The 20,171-nt window shown below is 44.5% G+C and overlaps 1 protein-coding gene across 4 annotated transcripts in view; it reads right to left on the minus strand.

Moving 5' to 3' along the window:
- Positions 1 to 20,171, minus strand: part of psmd1 (proteasome 26S subunit, non-ATPase 1) — a 62,016-nt gene that overhangs the window by 7,647 nt on the left and 34,198 nt on the right. For all 4 annotated transcript variants that reach the window (XR_003867316.1, XM_029695514.1, XM_029695515.1 and 1 more), the window contains exons 17-21: positions 14,810 to 14,924; positions 9,823 to 9,939; positions 8,468 to 8,570; positions 1,439 to 1,608; positions 139 to 231 (exon numbers count right to left, since the gene is read on the minus strand). Coding sequence is in view for 3 of the 4 variants with exons in the window: in XM_029695514.1 (XP_029551374.1) it covers positions 139 to 231; positions 1,439 to 1,608; positions 8,468 to 8,570; positions 9,823 to 9,939; positions 14,810 to 14,924 (598 nt within the window). In the remaining variant the exon portion in view is untranslated. The remainder of the gene's footprint in view (positions 1 to 138; positions 232 to 1,438; positions 1,609 to 8,467; positions 8,571 to 9,822; positions 9,940 to 14,809; positions 14,925 to 20,171) is intronic.

The raw sequence follows: 20,171 nt of genomic DNA on the forward strand, positions 1-20,171 counted from the left end.
AGAGGGTTCAAAAGGGACTCGAATAACAATAACCTCCAACAAATGGATTTTGGCTGAGGACACTTCATTCAGGATGACCGTGAGAAGCAGCGAATGCGACTTCAGGGTGACATCACGTCACTATTGTGGGACTCTCACCTTCTCCTTCTCTTTCTCCTTGGGTACCTCCAGGGCCGGAGGGTAGGCGAAGGTGGAGGGCTTGCAGTTGGAGCGGTACTGCACCTTGGGCATCTGGACAGGGAAGACAACAGTGTGGTGGTCAAACATCAATAACAAGCGATGGTAGTAAAGTCCGGCCCAGCACCCTATGAAACGTGATGTTCCGGGTTTACTTATAAATCTCTAGCTTAAACTGACATTTTGATGGGGGCATGGACATCAACTCCAGGGGCTAAAGTGTGAGAGGGAAGGGAAATTGAAAAGTGTTTCTCTTACTGCTGTAGCAGTAGGTGACTTCACCTGAGAGAACAGTGGGGTGGGACTGGCGTGGATACAGTGGGGTGGGAATGGCGTGGACACAGTGGGGTGGGACTGGCGTGGACACAGTGGGGTGGGACTGGCGTGGACACAGTGGGGTGGGAATGGCATGGACACAGTGGGGTGGGAATGGCGTGGACACAGTGGGGTGGGACTGGCGTGGACACAGTGGGGTGGGACTGGCGTGGACACAGTGGGGTGGGAATGGCGTGGACACAGTGGGGTGGGACTGGCGTGGACACAGTGGGGTGGGACTGGCGTGGATACAGTGGGGTGGGAATGGCGTGGACACAGTGGGGTGGGACTGGCGTGGACACAGTGGGGTGGGACTGGCATGGACACAGTGGGGTGGGACTGGCATGGACACAGTGGGGTGGGACTGGCATGGACACAGTGGGGTGGGACTGGCATGGACACAGTGGGGTGGGAATGGCGTGGATACAGTGGGGTGGGACTGGCATGGATACAGTGGGGTGGGACTGGCATGGACACAGTGGGGTGGGACTGGCATGGACACAGTGGGGTGGGAATGGCATGGACACAGTGGGGTGGGAATGGCATGGACACAGTGGGGTGGGAATGGCATGGATACAGTGGGGTGGGACTGGCATGGACACAGTGGGGTGGGACTGGCGTGGACACAGTGGGGTGGGAATGGCATGGACACAGTGGGGTAGGACTGGCATGGACACAGTGGGGTGGGACTGGCGTGGATACAGTGGGGTGGGACTGGCATGGATACAGTGGGGTGGGACTGGCGTGGATACAGTGGGGTGGGACTGGCATGGATACAGTGGGGTGGGAATGGCGTGGACACAGTGGGGTGGGACTGGCATGGACACAGTGGGGTGGGACTGGCGTGGACACAGTGGGGTGGGACTGGCGTGGATACAGTGGCGTGGGACTGGCATGGATACAGTGGGGTGGGACTGGCATGGACCCAGTGGGGTGGGACGTTTACCTTGAGGTCCTTGTTGAGTCCGATGATGGCGGTGGGGGTGAAGGCCAGGGAGAGGAAGTGGGAGAGGGGGAACCAGAACCAGAACTGGGTGAACACCAGCAGGCCCACTACGGACGGCATGTGGGTGTGGCCCGTCCTCGACTGCAGGGAGATGGTGACGTTACGGCCACCTGCACACAAAGAAGGGGGCAGGGAAGTAGAGAGTTTTGACATTTCACTTTGATATGTATTGCTTCCATTATAACACTCAAATCTCATTTTATAACTTTGGTACCTATTATGGCATTATATGATGTTATGGTGGGTTCCTCTACTGTCATGCTTATAAAGGCTGCGTCTCTAAGGGTACTTTGGCCAAAAGAATTACACTATAAAGGGAATAGGGTGCCCTCAGGGACGCAGCCACAAACAAGAAGTGAATAATGAGGAGGGGTTAATGAACTAACTTACTACACTGACAAAGCCAGCCATTTCACTAAATCATCGTGATTACTCCTAATCCCAGGCCAAGGGCCTCACTAACGTTTCCATTAGTCATTTATAACCTTTAAACTTAACAAGATTAAAAAATGTGAACAGAATGCCGGTAAAACAATGATCTGGCATGGCTAGTGTGAGGTAATAAAGCCTTTTCCAGTGTACAAAGGGGGTCACGGGCTAGGGTGCAGACAAGTAGAACAATAGACCCCCTTTGCCCTCTGGGAGACCGCTAGGGAGAAGAGGATGAAGGGAGTGGGAGGAAGAGGGTTGCAGAGGAGTGACAGGATGGATGAAAAGGGGATTGGAATCAGTGTTGGGAGGTCCTTCCCAACATTATTACAGCAGAGACCGCTGGAAATGTTTCCAATGTGATAACAGATCAGACAATGGTGGTTGAATCACGGGACGTTTTCATTTAAACAGACCTACCGCAGCTCAGTTGATTTTTTTTTTAAAGGTAATTACAGTGATGACTTCTGGGTGATTTGATAACTTTCTTTTGATGGCTGAAATGGCCTCCTAATGCCCCGAACAAATTGATTTACTGGTTGCCAGAGTGGTTGCCAGGTATCCTGGGGTTTTTGTCAACCTACTTTATGGCAGTTTAATTTTTATTCCTGGGGAAGGGGACATCCTTTCCCAGAATCCAAGGTGTTATGTAATTCCGAGATCAACTAGCATTTTTCCGTAATCGCATAAGGTCCTTTTGGCACAACAGAGCTGAGGGATTTCTGTCGCTCTTGATAAGAATGTCTAAATGATCAAATGTATGTATTTTTTTAAAGGCTATAGAATGTCTACTAAATGATCAAACGTGTGTATTTTAAAAGCTATAAAAAAGGAGCCTTAAGAACTGAACACGGTCACTGGGTGTACAAAACATTAGGAATAGCTGCTCTTTCCATGACAGACTGACCAGGTGAAAGCTATGATCTTTTTTTGGTGTCATTTGTTAAATCCACTACAGTCAGTGCAGATGAAGGCGAGGAAACAGGTTAAAGAAGGATATTTTATCCTTAAGACAAAGATTTTGTATGTGTGTCATTCAGAGGGTGAATGGGCAAGACAAAAGATTGAAGTGCCTTTGAACTGGGTATGGTAGTAGGTACCAGGCACATCGGTTTGTGTCAAGAACTGCAACGCTGCTAGATTTTTCACGCTCAACAGTTTCCCATGTATATCCTGTTGGGGCTACGGGGCAGTATTTTCATGGCCGGATGAAAAACGTATCCAATTTGAACAGGTTACTACTCTGGCCCAGAAACTAGAATATGCATATTATTAGTAGATTTGGATAGAAAACACTCGGAAGTTTCTAAAACTGTTTGAATGGTGTCTAAGTATAACAGAACTCATATGGCAAAAACCTGAGAAAAATACAAGCAGGAAATGAAAATCTTGTGGCTGTACTTTTTTCAAGTCATTGCCAATGGAACACACAATGACTAAGGATTCATTTTGCACTTCCTAAGGCTTCCACTAGATGTCAACAGTCTTTAGAAAGTTGTTTGAGGCGTCTATGATGAACAGAGACCGAATGAGAAGGCTGGGAAGTTGGTAACCCAGGGAATGACATCACTTCATTGGCGCGCGTTCACGAGAGAGGTAGCTCTATTCCAAAACGTTTTTCAGGACACAGGAATGGTCCGGTTGAAATATTACTGAAGTTTCACGTTAAAAATGGCCCTAAAGATGGATGCTATACAACGTTTGACATGTTTGAACCAACGTAAATAGTTTTTTTTTTTTTTTTTTTTACTTTTCGTCGTGACGCTTTCCTTGCGCGCCCTACATTTTGAGTAGCTTACTGAGCACGCTAACAACATCGAGTTATTTGGACATAAATTATGAACTTTATCGAACAAAACAACATTTGTTGTGGACCTGAGATTCCTGGAAGTGCCTTCTGATGAAGATTATTAAAGGTAAATGAATATTTCTAATGTTATTTATGCATTTAGATGACTCCAAAATGGCGGCTATCTGTATTGCCTAGTGCATTTTTCTGAGCGCAGTACTCAGATTATTGCAAAGTGTGCTTTCCCAGTAAAGTTATTTTGAAATCTGTTAATGCAGTTGCATTCAGATGTTAATCTATAATTCTTTGAATAACAGTTTAATATTTTATCTACGTTTATAATGAGTATTTTTGTAAATTCACCGGCAGTTTTGGGGGAGATACATTTTCTGAACGTCACGCGCCAATGTAAAATGCTGTTTTTGGATAATTATGAACTCGATAGAACAAAAAATGCATGTATTGTCTAACATAATGTCCTAGGAGTGTCATCTGATGAAGATTGTCAAAGGTTAGTGCATAATTTTAGCTGGTTTTCTACTTTTGGTGACGCCTGTCCTTGCAATGAAAATGGCTATGTGTAAATCTTTGTCTATGTACTCTCCTAACATAATCAAACTTTATGCTTTCGCCGTAAAGCCTCTTTGAAATCGGACAATGTGGTTGGATTAAGGAGATGTTTATCTTTCAAATGGTGTAAAATAGTTGATTGTTTGAGAAATTGAAATTATTAGATTTTTGCTTTTTTGAATTTCGCGCCATGTATCTTGTCAAGCAATCCCGTTATCGGGATAAGAACGGGAAGGGGTGGCCCCAACAGGATATCAAGAATGGTCCACCACCAAAGGTTATCCAGCCAATTTGACAACTGTGGGAAGCATTGGAGTCAACATGGGCCAGCATCCCTGTGGAACGCTTTCGACACCTTGTAGAGTCCACGCCCCAATGAATTGAGGCTGTTCTGAGGACAAAAGGGGTGGGGGGGTGCAAAACAATATTATGGAAGGTGTTCCTAATGTTTTGTCCACACAGTGTATAACAGACATACTGAAAAAAAAAGAAAAAGAAAAAGAAAGAGAGAGAGAGAGAGAGAGAGAGAAAGAAAGCATTTGATTCTATTTGGCATACAGGACTGTTCTACAAAGTTATTGAAAGTGGTGTAGGGGGTAAAACATATGACATAATTAAATCAATGTATACTGGCAATACGTGCAGCATTAAAATTGGTAAGAAAAGGACAGAATTCTTTAACCAGGGGCGGGGCCTTCGTCAGGGTTGCAATCTGAGCCCTGCACTCTTCAATATTTACATTAACGAATTGGCCACTATTCTAGAAAAAATCCTCAGCCCCTGGTGTTAGTCTCCACATTCAGAAGTTAAATGCCTACTCTTCGCAGATGACCTATGCCTGCTGTCACCCACAGCACCTGGCCTACAGCAGAGCCTGGACCTGCTAGAGCAGTACTGCCAGACCTGGGCCCTGGCAGTAAACCCCAAAAAGACTAAAATAATGATTTTCCAGAGAAGATCCAGATCTCAGGGAATTAGACCAAAGTTCTCAATTGGTACAAAATATATAGAGTACTGTACACACTACAATTACTTAGGTTTAAAAATAAGCTCAACTGGACACCTTAATGAGGCAGTGAATGAACTGAGAGAGAAAGCACGCAGGGCATTCTACGCCATTAAAAAGCAAATTCAAATTGAAATACCTATTAAAATTTGGCTAAAACTAATTGAATATGTCATTGAACCAATTGCACTTTATGGCAGCGAGGTGTGGGGTCCACTTGCAAAACAAGATTTCATCAAATGGGACAAACACCCCATTGAAACCCTACATGCAGAGTTCTGTAAGATTCTCCTACGTGTCCAGAGGAAAACTACAAACAATGCATGCAGGGCAGAATTAGGCCAATATCCACTAATAATAAAAACTCAAAAAAGAGCAATTAAGTTTTGGAAACATCTAAAATACAGTGACCCCCTCTCATATCATTACCAAGCCCTGCAATGCCAAGAGCTGAGCAAAGAAAAGAGTCCCCTCATCCAGCTGGTCCTGGGGCTGAGTTCACAAACCTGTTCTACTAACACACTGAAGCCTCAGGACCAGAACATCCAATCAATCAGAATAAACCAAATTACAACACAGTCAAAACAAAACTACATTGCTTATTGGGAAACACAAGCACAAACACAAAGCAAAATGCAGTGCTATCTGGCCCTAAATCGACAGTACACTATGGCTAAATATTTGACCATGGTTACTGATCAAAACCTTAGAAAAACCTTGACAAAGTACAGGCTCAGTGAGCACAGCCTTGCCATTGAGAAGGGTAGACACAGGAAAACCTGGCTCCCTGTAGAGGAAAGGCTGTGCAACCACTGCACAACAGCAGAACCTGAGACGGAGCTGCATTTCCTGACAAAATGTAAAAAATATAAAACAATTAGAGAGTGTCATTTCCCCAAATTTGAAATCCTTATTCAAGGTTTTAAAGACCTCTCTGATGAGGATAGGCTACCCATCCTGTTGGGGGAGGACGCAGAGAGCTGTGGGTTGGCAGCGCACTACATTGCTGCCTGCCATAAGTTGAGGGACAGTGTCTGACAGACCAATAAACCTGCACATGTCCTCAACTGTATGATTATTGTTATTGTTGAATGTATGGTTATATTGACCGTTGGTTATTGTTGTTACTGTTGTCCCGTTGACAATTTTTGATTCTCATTTTTATTTATTTTTTATATTGTAAATATCCAAAGTAAGCTTTGGCAATATGTACATTGTTACGTCATGCCAATAAAGCGAATTGAATTGAATTGAAAGAGAGAGAGAGAGAGGGAACGTCCGGAGAGAGAGAGAGAGAGAGAGAGAGAGAGGGAACGTCCGGAGAGAGAGAGAGAGAGAGAGAGAGAGAGAGAGGGAACGTCCGGAGAGAGAGAGAGAGAGAGAGAGAGAGAGAGAGAGAGAGAGAGAGAGAGAGAGAGAGAGAGAGAGAGAGAGAGAGAGAGGGAACGTCCGGAGAGAGAGAGAGAGAGAGAGAGAGGGAACGTCCGGAGAGAGAGAGAGAGAGAGAGAGAGAGGGAACGTCCGGAGAGAGAGAGAGAGAGAGAGAGAGAGAGAGAGAGAGAGAGAGAGAGAGAGAGAGAGAGAGAGAGAGAGAGAGAGAGAGAGAGAGAGAGAGAGAGAGAGAGAACGTCCGGAGAGAGAGAGACAGAGAGAGAGAGAGAGAGAGAGAGAGAGAGGGGGAACGTCCGGAGAGAGAGAGACAGAGAGAGAGAGAGAGAGAGAGAGAGAGAGAGAGTGGAACGTCCGGAGAGAAGAGAGAGAGAGAGGGGTAACGTCCGAAAGAGAGAGAGAGAGGGGGAATACGTCCGGAGAGAGAGAATAGAGGGGGGGAACGTCCCGTAGAAGAGAGAGAGAGTGGGAAACGTCCGAGAGAGAGAGAGAGAGTGTGGTAACGTTCCGGAGAGATAGAGAGAGGGGGAACGTCCTGGAGAGAGAGATAGAGAGGGGGAACGTCCGGAGAGAGGAGAAGAGGGGGGAATCGTCCGGAGAGAGATAGAGAGGGGAAACGTCCTGAGAGAGGAGAGAGGGGGGGACGTCGATAGAGAGAGAGAAGGGGTAACCTCCGGAGGAGAAGAGAGGAGGAGAGAGAGAGAGAGAGAGAGAGAGGAGAGAGGGGGAACGTCCCGGAGAGAGAGAGAGGAGAGAGAGAGAGCGAGATAGGGGGAAACGTCCTGAGAGAGAAGAGAGGAGGGGAGTGGAACGTCCGGAGAGAGAGAGAGAGAGAGGGGGAACGTCCGGAGAGAGAGAGAGAGAGGGGGAACGTCCGGAGAGAGAGAGAGAGGGGGAACGTCCGGAGAGAGAGAGAGAGGGGGAACGTCCGGAGAGAGAGAGAGAGAGAGAGAGGGGAGGGAACGTCCGGAGAGAGAGAGAGAGAGGGGGAACGTCCAGAGAGAGAAAGGGGGAACGGTTGGGCGTGTAGTTTGCGAGAGCTGCTTCTGAATGCTGAACCTTCAGTAATGAACACCAGAGATCATGAAACGGAACCCTAATGACTTTGCCTGTCACATGTCATACGATTCCCCAACTGCCCCCAAAATCACAACCCCACTTTTAACTAAAGACTAATACTCCCCTTCACCTTATCTGAAATCAAAGTGGTACACTAGAAGTGAAGTGATGGTTCTTTGGGAGGAAGCTGCCTTCCTGACGTTACTCAACACCCAGCCTTCCAGGCCGTCTCAAAACATGGATGTGTATCAGGGAGCAGTGGCCTGACAGTTGTTAAGGGTAGTAGAGGGAGAGGAGAGAGCCTCAGTGTGCCATCTTACAAATGACCCCATACTAAAGATTTTGTCTGGGTGGTTTCACGCGACGGAAAACAGGGAGGGGGGGGACTCTGGAGTTCTTCATCTTGGCAGGAGAACGAGGGCTCCCAGTTTGGTCTCGACTGTCGCTATAGTGACAAAGATCGTCTGAAAGCATTATGGGAACAAAAATAATCACAAGAGTCATGTGGCTGTTGACATTGCTGGCCCGCCAGGCGCTAAAGCTTCGTAACATGATCGCTTCCAGAGAAGGCAGTTGGGAAAGATCACAGGGGGGGTCTGGGACTTCCTGTAAACCACACACATACGCAGACACACCTCCCCTTAACAGCAGACAGAAACAGATAAATACACCCACACGTCTTCTGAAGAAATCCAACCCCTAAATCCAAATGTCACAACACACTGACCTGCATCCAGGATGCCCTGGGCCAGGATGGCCCCGAACTTGGCCATGACGTCATCGTGCTTGTCGTTGATGACCTTGGAGTAGAGCTGCCGGAACTGGTTCACCTGTGTGTCGGGAAAATAACAAAAAACCAATAAGACTTAAACCCATTGTTCAGTTCTTTTGGTGGGTCTCCACATTACAATCTAACATTCTTATTAAATTACATTTTTAGTAGCATATGTTAAATATTTATTCTGCCACATTGCTTTGGTTCTGATTAAGTCAATGAGCACGCCAGGGCCCACAAGCAGGAGATGCCCTTACCCCCCTTTAATAATATTAAAAACAGGTTAAAACACTGACGAGAGCCACTGTTGGTGGAAGCTAAGGACTACTAACTCAGTATTTTTGATTATAGAAATACTTTTGTTTCTCTAACTCACTTTTTACTGAGAGAAATAAGCAGTGACCGAATAGCGGCACATACGTCTTTAATAAGAAGGTCATACGGCTAAAACACTACTACTGATATGACCATGTAACATATGTAAAGGGAAATTAAAATGTGATGGAACATAGAACAGATCTACTGCTTCTTAGACTTCCTTTCAATGAGAATGACAGATCTATAACTCATATTTCTATGAGTTTGGTCGGGGTCGTCCAAAAAGTGACATATTGCAGCTTTAAAACCAGTCTCTCTTGAACAAGTGTAGTGCCTCCTGCTGTTTCTAGTTTAAAACCAGTCTCTCTTGAACAAGTGTAGTGCCTCCTGCTGTTTCTAGTTTAAAACCAGTCTCTCTTGAACAAGTGTAGTGCCTCCTGCTGTTTCTAGTTTAAAACCAGTCTCTCTTGAATAAGTGTAGTGCCTCCTGCTGTTTCTAGTTTAAAACCAGTCTCTCTTGAACAATCTCTCACACCACCCCAAGCGCAAAGCCTGTTGATGTAACGTTACAGGCCATGACCAGAGGATGCATGAAAATGGGTCTGGCATTTCATAAAACGGCTGTGACAGAGCTTGTTGTGCATAACGGAGAAAGAGAGAGAACAACTCCTGTCCCTCACTGTACTCAGTATAAAGCTGTGGTCATATTAGGCACTGAGTCACATCAACACGCAGCTAAAAGTTCAAAACACTTAGACAGCTTCTGGTTAGGACCCAGAGCCTCCACGGGGGTTCATCAGGAGAGAAGTAGAGGACTGGACTCAAAATAGAGAACATTTCTATAGGCTAGAATCACATTTAAAAACAGATGATTCCATTAGCCAATCAAATTGAAGATATTTTAGTCTGTGAATAACAAAGTTGTTTGTGGACAATTTCTATGGTAAATGTGGGCTGTGAATGAGATGGGCTGTTTCTCATACACCCACCTTGGGACAGGTGACCTCGGTCTGCTGGATCATGATGAGAGCAGAGGAGATGAGGGCACCCTGTCTCACGTAGTTCACTGGGTCGTTGGTCATAGGTTCCAGCAGGTTGATGGCCTCCTGAGAGAAGGGAAAAAGGAAAATTGACAAGTTCTATGACAATAAAATACACAAATTAAACTAACAACTAGATGACTACTTGACCAGCAAACCTTAAAGATGAGAGGTTATCGTGCCGAGTAGCTTAGAGTAAGTAAATAGATAGATGAAGTTTGGTGCTATTGCTTAAGTACGAGTGCAGCATTCAGCAGTGAGGATCCAAGATGAGGCCTACAATCACTTCAGATAGACTGAAACCTTATTGCCCCTTAAAATGATTTTTTTATTTACACTCTGCATATTAAAACAATATAAAAAGGATGAGTGAGCATCCCCTGAAAACTACACAAAACAAAAAAGCTTTAAGAACAGAACTCAGAATCTGTTATCTTTGGTTTTAGAATCTTTGCCACGGCAAGCAGAGCGGAGAGCTGTAGCGTGCGGGGAGCAGTGGCGTAGGAGGGACACTGGTGGAGCCCTTGCTACCACATAGGAGGGACACTGGTGGAGCCCTTGCTACCACATCCCCTTCCCGATTGGTCAGCGGTAGTGGTGTAACGGTACACGTATTCGTACCAAATCGTTCGGTACAGGGACCTTGGTGGGGTCCGCACTGAACCCGAATGAATACATAATAAAAAAACACATTTAAAACACTAGGCCTATAGGCTATACCTACACTGCGTTGTATGCCTCTTATTGGGTAAATCTGATTATTACAGGCTAAACAACTAGAGCCTATGAGCACATTGTAATCCAAATTCAAATCTTTACTGGCACATTTCAAAATGATCCTTTAGTGAAGTGCAGCCGGGAACTAGTTCTGTACGATGGGGAGTGGTAGGGTAGGGAACGTTTTGGCTTCCCAGATTACCACGGCGATAAAACATTAACAGTATGGGGGCATCCCAGGGCTAGAGGCGTCACTACAAACCTGTGTTTGATCCCAGGCTGTGTCACAACCAGCCGTGACCGGGAGTCTCATAGGGCGGCGCACAATTGGCCCAGCGTCGTCCGGGTTAGGGGAGGGTTTGGCCGTGGGGGGGGGCTTTCCTTGGCTCATCGCGCTCTAGCGACTCCTTGTGGAGGGCCGGATGCCTGCAGGCTGACTTCGGTCGTCAGTTAAACGGTGTTTCCTCTGACACATTGGTGCAGCTGGCTTCCGGGTTAAGTGGGCGGGTGTTAAGAAGAGTGTTTTGGCGGATCATTTTTCAGAGGACGCATGACTCGACCTTCACCTCTCCCGAGCCCGTTGGGGAGTTGCAGCGATGAGACGATCGTAATTGGATCGCAATTCGATATCACAAAATAGGGGAGAAAAAGGTGATAAAAAAACTAATAAATTCAGAATTAGATTTTTTTAAAGTAACAGCACGTCGCCACTGCTCAACGAGAATAGCCTATGCAGAGTGGCGTGTGTAGATAGCTTGCTGTTGTCGGTCAATCACAAGTCGTCAAAGCGGCATTACAGTCATAGGGCCTCCGTGTGTGGCAAAGCAAGTTAGGAGATTATCTAATGAATAATGTGGAAATTGGGGAGAAGTCTGTCCATAATAAAACGATGCTCTGCCTTCTTAACAACACTATCAACAAGGCAGGTCCTACAGTCCCTGGTTGTTGCACCTGAACTACTGTTCAGTCATGTGCCACAAAAGGGGGCCTTGGGGAAATTGCAGTTGGCTCAGAACAGGGCAGCACGGCTGGCCCTTAAAAGTACACGGAGAACTAACATTGACGACATGCATGTCAATCCCTCATGGCTCAAAGTGGAAGAGAGATTGACATCATCATTACTTGTTTTTGTAAGAGGTGTTGACAAGCTGAAGATACAGAGCTGTCTGTTTAAACTACTAGCACACAGCTCGGACACCCATGAATACCCCACAAGACATGCCACCAGAGGTCTCTTCACTGTCCCCAAGTCCGGAACAGACTATGGGAGGTGCACAGTACTACATAGAGCCATGACTCAGGCACAGACACATGCATACACACCTGATAACATACGCAATTAAAATGATGTAATAAAACAAAAATATGAGAAAGATACGCTACAACAACCAAGAGCCAACAGGTAGTTTGCTACTTAATAATCTGAATGGAGTTGTTATTTGTAACTGTAGGACGAGGAGGAAGCGCATGCAGTCTCAATTAGCCTAGCTAGCTAGCTAGATAGCTTAGCTAACTTGCTTCTAAAATCGTCTTGATGCAGTCAAAACGGGTCTTACGTAATCATATTTTATGATAAATAATCTAGCTATGACAAGCTAGAAATGAGTCGGCTTGGTATTTTCTGTTTTTTTTTTGCGTTGATTGACATCTCTCTGAATCTCCCTCCCCGTGCCACTTGCTCACAGTAAACACAACGCAAGGCCATTCCTCCGATCGCTAGTTTCCCTCTCTTGCGCTTCAGCTCTGGTTAATAAAGTAGCTTACAAATGTACATTTCTACTGCTTCCCTCACCTCGGATAGAGTCTGGATCCAACCAGGTCTATACGGAACCAGTCTAGTTGTCCTCGGGTCCGTTTGGAACAGGTCTCTATATTAAAACAATTATTTATGCATATCGTGTTCGGGTGGGAAAGCCCCAGGTCCATTTCAAAACAGGTCTAACAATCTCAACCTTAGTCGGTTGAGGTTTCAATTGAGATAATTAACTTCAATCAGCAGAGCTGGCTGATGCAGAACATGGCATACAGGGGCCTCAGTAGTACTGCAGGGTGACATCACTTCTTCGGACTTGACGAAAGTTCTACACAGTCAAGAGGTTTAAATATATTGATTGAGTCAAACAAAACAGCTGCTATTACTTGCCTATTTGAAATGTACAGAATATCTCATTTCAAATCGTGAAAAGGACGGCATAGTCACTCAGAAGAATGAATAATTAGAATGTTTACACGAGGCTGGTAAAAAAAATGTGTCATTTTCTACCCAATTCGTTAAACCCCAAAACTTTCATGTCGACGCACACCTTTGTATTGACGGATAGGGAGCGTGAAATAGGTTCCAATCCAACTCGCTTTCCTCTGCATGTTTTTACCCAATACCAGTCAGCAAGAACCCGAAATTATAGGGTAATAAAAAAATATCCAAACCCCCAGGATGTATAAATGATGACAGAGAGTATGAGCTCCATATGTAATAACTAGCTGACCCACTTCTACTGCCACAACACCATTCCACTCACCGAAGCACGGAGCTAATGTACTGGAGGACTGGCTGTGTGAAGACTGGAGTCCTGGTCTGGCCCAGTCCAGTGTAGGCCTAGAACGTTCTCCCTTTGGGCACCAAGGCCCGAGTGTAATGGGCTGTGACTCTGTTTGGGCATCGGGCACCTGAGAGTGACCAGTCCACATCATTAAGCTGTTCTGGGCCTGGCGGCAGCCTCTTCTCCCTCCCCTCTATCCCTGACCGCAATGTCCTCGTCTGGCCGACAGGGTACAGCTCAGTGGCAATATGCCAACCAAACAGAAACCGAACTGCGCAATATGTCAAATGTATCTCAGGCATTGTATTTCATTTATTATACTCTGGATCGACGTGCACAACGCGTTCCAGCTCCCGCTAATATCCAGCAACTTCGCACAGACATTGAAGAGTGGGACAACGTTCCTTAGGCTACGATCATGAGAAGGAGATGTCGCACTGCATGACGCAAATGGTGGTCACACAAGATACTGATCCATGCAACTAAAAACAAAAAGTATCTGTGACCAACATGTGAAATCAACAGATTAATTAATTTATTTCAATTGACCTTATACTGTATGAATAGTAACTCACTAAAATCTTTGAAAATGTTGCGTTTAGATTTTTTTTGTTCAGGATATAATTTGCTGACAGAGAAGCCGTTGTTTTAGAGGCGTGGACTAGTAGTTAACCCTACTGAAGGCCTTTCATTTCAGATGAACCCCTGTGCTCAGCATAGGACATCAGTATCGGTGACAGACAAGGGACTACAAAGAACAAAAATGACGATGAGGAAAAAGGAAAATTGCCATCACCGCATATTGAGTGGGCCAGATATGTCTTCATTATATGACCCAACAGAGGTCAGCAGGAATAGGCAGGTGTCATCCTTCCAGGGTATCAACATTGGTGAAGCATGTCTTGTGGGTTGTGGGTTCGATTCCCACGGGGGGCCAGCACAGAAAAAAAATGTATGAAATTGTATGAAATGTATGCATTCACTACTTGTAAGTCGCTCTGGATAAGAGCGTCTGCTAAATGACTAAAATGTAAAAAAAAATTCTAACAAGCATTCCAAATATAGAGACTCTGGCCACTGGTCAAACAGGCATGTTCTAGGATCTCCCTGTAAAAAACTAGTGCACAAGCATTTTCACCACACCCGCAATAACATCTGCTAAATATGTGTATGTGACCAATAAAATGTGATTTTAAGAGTTGAATGCTTCAACAGGGTTGGTTCAGATTGGAGCCCCTCTAAGCCCAGTCTCCACATAGGAGCCACGCTCGATCCTATCCTGGCTGTGATTCTCTCTGTGTACCAGGCGTGATCATGGCCCCTATTCCAGCAGAGTGGTTTCCTCAGAGTCCTGCCACTTTATTCAGTCTGATAGACACTAACAGCTGCTAGAAATGCCTCCGGGGGGCAGCTTCCTAGGTAGGATACAGTGGTATCCGTTTGTTTTGCTACACGCGTGGTGTGGCAGGCTCGGAGTCGTTGCGGCAGGCCCGGAGCCGGGAGGAGCTGGCTAGAAGGAGCTTTCCCAATATTGCATAGACCCTTTTGATTATCTCAGAATCACGAGGCTGCATTAAGAAGTGTTTATTTTGGACTGGACAATGAAGTTGGCAGCTGGTTCACAGAGAAGTGAGGACAGGAGCGAGGTAGGGTCGGATAAGGAAGAGAGGGGCACAAACCTTGTTGCCTGTCCCGGCACAGCAGATGCCCAAGGCCATGGCGGCTCCGCAGCGCACATGGGGGTTGTAGCTCTCTGACAGGAGAGACACCACACTGGGGCATTGCTCTGGGGTCCTGTAGCGAGAGACAGAGAGACGGTTATCTTTTATTTTATTTACTTCACCTTTATTTAACCAGGTAGGCAAGTTGAGAACAAGTTCTCATTTACAACTGCAACCTGGCCAATATAAAGCAAAGCAGTGCGACAAAAACAACAGAGTTACACAAACAAACGCACAGTCAATAAGTTATTCAATTACGCTCATTGTTAGAGTCTGCAGTCTTGCCTCTTGTAAACATGGTAAACACAATGTAAACATAGTTAATACAAATTCTATAACTAATATAATCATTATTAACTTTTTTGACCATTTTTTGAAGACTGGGTTTGTGTCAACATTGCGGGTCATAGGAATGAATCCAATTGGACCAGGTCCAAGGCTTTAATATCATTACAGAATAATTGTTCAGGTGACAGGTGGCTCAAAGCCACAGCTCAACAAAGGGATTGCAGCAACAGAACCGGTGATAGAGGGTGAACTTGGGGGGGGGGGGGGTATGGTGTGTGAAAAGGGGCAATGATTTATAGGTCTGACACCTCCGCAAGTCTTGATGATTTGTATCCGGGGCTGCTGCTCTATGAAGAAGAGAAAACATTGTGCTTAACCATTTTGCGAGATTGAAATCTTGGACTTGAAGTATAATGGCACAGGTCTAGAGCAAATAGTTTTTTTGTTTATTTAAATCTCTGCTAAGCATAAATGGTTATTTCTTTGCTGACTGAAGTGAAGACTGAGCCAAGACAATTAAAACGTACAGCAGGGGAGACTCTGGCCTCTTAACTAGCCTACTACATAACATAACGCCCATCCAACAGGCACGGTTAATAATGAACGATTTTTATATTTCTAAAATGATGATAAAGAACAACCTTTAATGTGATGGACGTTGGCAGAAAACTGTGCCCCGTGAAAACTTACAGTGTAATTTGGCAGAACGTTACCTCAAGTCTAAACACTACCAGTGTAAGTGAATATTCGGTCTAACCCTTCCAATCCACTACCTTCGACCATCGTGGTTTACATGTAAATGCTAGGATTTTCCTGGTTTCCACAGGTCCAACCGTCTCATTGTGAGGAAACTCCTCACCATGTTCATTTTGAACCAAGACCTTATACAAACTCTCCCAAGTCTGCAGCTGTGTCAAGATGGTTTCTTTAAACAATTTACACAAAGTAATTATAGTTACCCCCCCCCTCCCCTCAATAGCACCCTAACAGGACTATGGGGTGAGAAAATAGAGGTAAGAGCAGGGTGGGAGGTAGATTTTGGACCCTAACCTCATCTTTACTTAAGGCTCAAAGTGCCGTTAGGGTAAGGGCCATTTGCCATTAGGCGCTTGAGATTTGAAGTGAATTTAAATGGGCTCTATTCTAAGAGTAAAGTGGGAATGGAGAGCAAGTGGATCTGTGCCACCTGACTGTTGCTGGGACAAGAAATGTAGGTTCTTAAAGAGCAACTTATCATCTGATAGAAAACAGCCTCTGTGGCATCCATAATAATCAGAAACATTTATTCTACTATCAAAATTGACTAGAAAGTGTAAAAAGGATTATTTTGGTCATAAAGTCAGTCTCATCCAAAACAGAGTTTTGTAAGTGAGTTCGTCATGATTTAGGGTTGTGGATTTCATTTCGACAATGTTCACTAAACACAGGATACACAGCTTCGGTGATGGAGCTCTTTCCAATCCTACCGCAGAATACAGTGAGACAGACCTACCCAGCAGACCTGCCTTTGGTTTTACTTGAGAGAAACACTGCACCAAAAACCTTAGCTCAGGGGCTCCAAAACTTTTGTCGTCCACAAACTCATTTTGATGTGAAAATTCTTGCGGAACCACGCAAAAAAATGTATGCAATTAACAGCCAATGTATTTTTTTTAATTCTATATATATATATATATATGAGAGAAAGAGAGAGAAAGATATATTTTTTCCCCGGGGCTATGGCAGTCAATTACAAAACATTCTAACAGTATTTCTGATTGTCTTAACTCACGATACATACTTTTAATGTGGGGCTATGACAGTCAATTGCAAATTAGTCTGACAATGTCTCATCTCACCACAAATGATGAGTTGGGTGTGTTTGATGCATGTCAGAGCTTCTCAAAGTGAGGGGGCAAGAGGTCAACACTGCGCACCTCAAATCTCTGCGGTCACATCCCACCTGGATCGATATTTGGTTTTAATGCAGACGAGAGCACTGATGAATCCAGCGACACACAGATATGAGCTGCCTGAAGGGTACCGTGAGTTTTAACGCACTGAGTGAGACGGCTGGGTATTTATTCCCTTCAAGTCAGGAACCAAAACACCTGTGAATGCTTTGTCTGCAGCACTCGGTCACATGACAGTTCATAAGGCCGCACTTGAATCATCCCAATTCAAGAGCCACTGTCAAGTGCGGGCGGCCTTTGCCCACGATCTAAGGGCACTGATTGAATTTATCTTTTAGATTTCAATACTTTTCATTTAGATTTTTAAGGTTAACCACATTACAATGATTTTAAGATACAAAGATGATATATAAAAACATTCATTATTTTGGAAATTCTCCCGCAACCCCATTTTCATATGACCCCTAGTTTGGGAACCGCTGCCTTAGCTAGATGTAAAATTTTGCGACTAAAACATCCTCGTCAAAAAAATCCTAATTACTTACAGATTTCTTTAGGTATCTTAGATTCATTCTGACTATTTTGAGGAAGTGATACTGGCTTTGTTCCATCCACCCAATCATCCTCAGCTTCCAATTGGCTCATTCATCCCCCCTCTTCTCCCCTGTAACTATTCCCCAGGTCGTTGCTGTAAATGAGAATGTGTTACGGCAATGCAAACGAGTCGCCTGTTGTAGCCTGTGCAATTAGTGAAAATTCCTGCCAAACTGCTCAGCTAAACATGTATTACTCATATTTGGTCACAAAAAAAGGGAATGCAATTACAACTGGTCAGGAACAAATACTGCCTGAGAAAGAGGGATTTCATCATAAGTAGTGGTAACTTCTTACTCAAATCACTACAATGTGTGTTACATTATCAGCATTGGAAATGTATTACAGCATAGCCCATGGTAATGTCTTGAATTAGGGAATCTGTCAAGACAGAGGCAAACAGCCACTATGGGATGAGGTCAGCAGCATTATATTGAGCGTGTTATCCAGCCGGCTATGCTGTAAAAAGGCAGTTGGATAAGACCAACACTGCCACGGCATGGACGGTAAAACCGATGAGGATATTACCATATGCCTTTCAGATTTCCCAGAAAGGTTCAGTTCTCCGTAATGGTCATTGAGAGTCTATCAGTTAGGTTTTAATTGTCATTCACCCGAAAAACGATAGGCGGTAAACCAATCCTCTATAAAAAAAAACAGACCCCTCGGTCTTTTCCAAAAAACAAGAATAATCAACGTCGCAAATCCCTCTCCATGACTCCCATGCCACTAACTCACAAAAAACGTAAAAATAGCGCGGCTCGACCATAAAATGTGACGCGTCCCTGCAATTGATGAGGTCCTTTCTGCTTCTCAGAGAAAACCTTATTGGTTTGATGGCGTGAAGAGGCCAGGAGGACGTTATAATTATCAAGCGGCTTAAGAAAGCTCAGAGGAATATGGATCCCTTTTGCCGGACACTGAACACATTGTACACATTATTACGGTTGTGCTACTGCTCAAACCCTATTTGCATGACTGGTAGTCCTTCAAACCAAAAACAGGCAGTCTTGATTTTAAAACAAATTAAAACTAGTGTCAAACCAACTGCAAATTCCACGTAGAAATATGTGTTATAGATCTGCCATTCTCATTGAAAGGAAGTCTAAGGAGCAGTAGATCAGTTCTACGTGCACTTTTCTATGATTCCCATTTTAAAGTTTCGTTTTTACGTCTTTCACTTTGGTACACCAGCTTCCAACAGCTGAAAATACAATATTTTCGGTTACGGAAAATATATTTCACATCGGTTCTGATGCTTCAATGATTCTCTACACTATCCTTGCTTGTTTTGTCTTGTCACAAACTGAAATTAAGTTACTATCAGAATTTTAGCAACCAGGCAATGGCGGAGCGAATTCGGTATAGTGTATCTTTAAAATGTAATCCAAGTGTAATCAGACACTACATTAAGCCCCTTACATACTGACCAAACTGGCCGTTTTGCTAAATAAATGTACACATACATGTCATTCAATCGTTTCATCTGCTAAAATACAACTATTTTATACGCTTGACGTGCTGCGTCAAGTCCCGCCCTTTCCCAGCTACTCATTGTTTTTTTACAAGCATATACCCACGTGGGTGATTGAAAGATGAAAGAGATCCACACTCGGTGGCAGTAATGTATAATAAAAACTTCTACAAAGATCCAGCAAAAAAAAAAAAAGAATAAATAGGACCATATGCATTTCAGGTAAAATAACAAACCAATGTTCATCTCCCAGGACAAATTAGCTAGCAACAGCAAGCTAGCTAAATGTCCATGAATGTTTCATGTTTGTTTTCGATCTGTCCCCAAAAATAAATGCAACATGTAAAGTGTTGGTCTCATGTTTCGTGAGCTGAAATAAAAGACCCCAGAAATGTTCCATACACACAAAAAGCTTATTTCTTTCAGATTTTGTGCATAAATTAGTTTACATCCCTGTCAGTGAGCATTTCTCCTTTGCCAAGATAATCCATTCACCTGACAGGTGTGGCATATCAAGAAGCTGATTAAACAGCATGATCATACAGGTGCACCTTGTGCTGGGGACAATAAAAGGCCACTTGTGCTGGAGACAATAAAAAGTTTGTCACATAACGCACCAGATGTCTCAAGTTTTGAGGGAGTGTGCAATTGGCATGCTGACTGCAGGAATGTCCACCAGAGCTGTTGCCAAATAATTTAATGGTAATTTCTCTATCATAAGCTGCCTCCGTTGTTTTAGAGAATTTGGAATAACGTCCAACCGGCCTCACAACCGCAGACCACGTGTAACCACACCAAGCCCAGGACCTCCACACCTGACTTCACCTGCGGGATCGTCTGAGACCAGCCACCCGGAGAGCTGATGAAACTGAGAAGTAGTTCTGTCTGTAACAAAGCCCTTTTGTGGGGAAAAACGCATTTGGATTGGCTGTGCCTGGCTTTCCCAGTGGGTGGGCCTATGCCCTCCCAGGCCCAGCCCTGGCTGCGCCCCTGCCCAGTCATGAGAAATCCATAGATTAGGGCCTAATGAATTTATTTCAATTGACTGATATCCATATGACATGTAACTCAG

This window comes from Salmo trutta, chromosome 17, assembly GCF_901001165.1.
Source record: "Salmo trutta chromosome 17, fSalTru1.1, whole genome shotgun sequence".
Classification (NCBI taxonomy): domain Eukaryota; kingdom Metazoa; phylum Chordata; class Actinopteri; order Salmoniformes; family Salmonidae; genus Salmo; species Salmo trutta.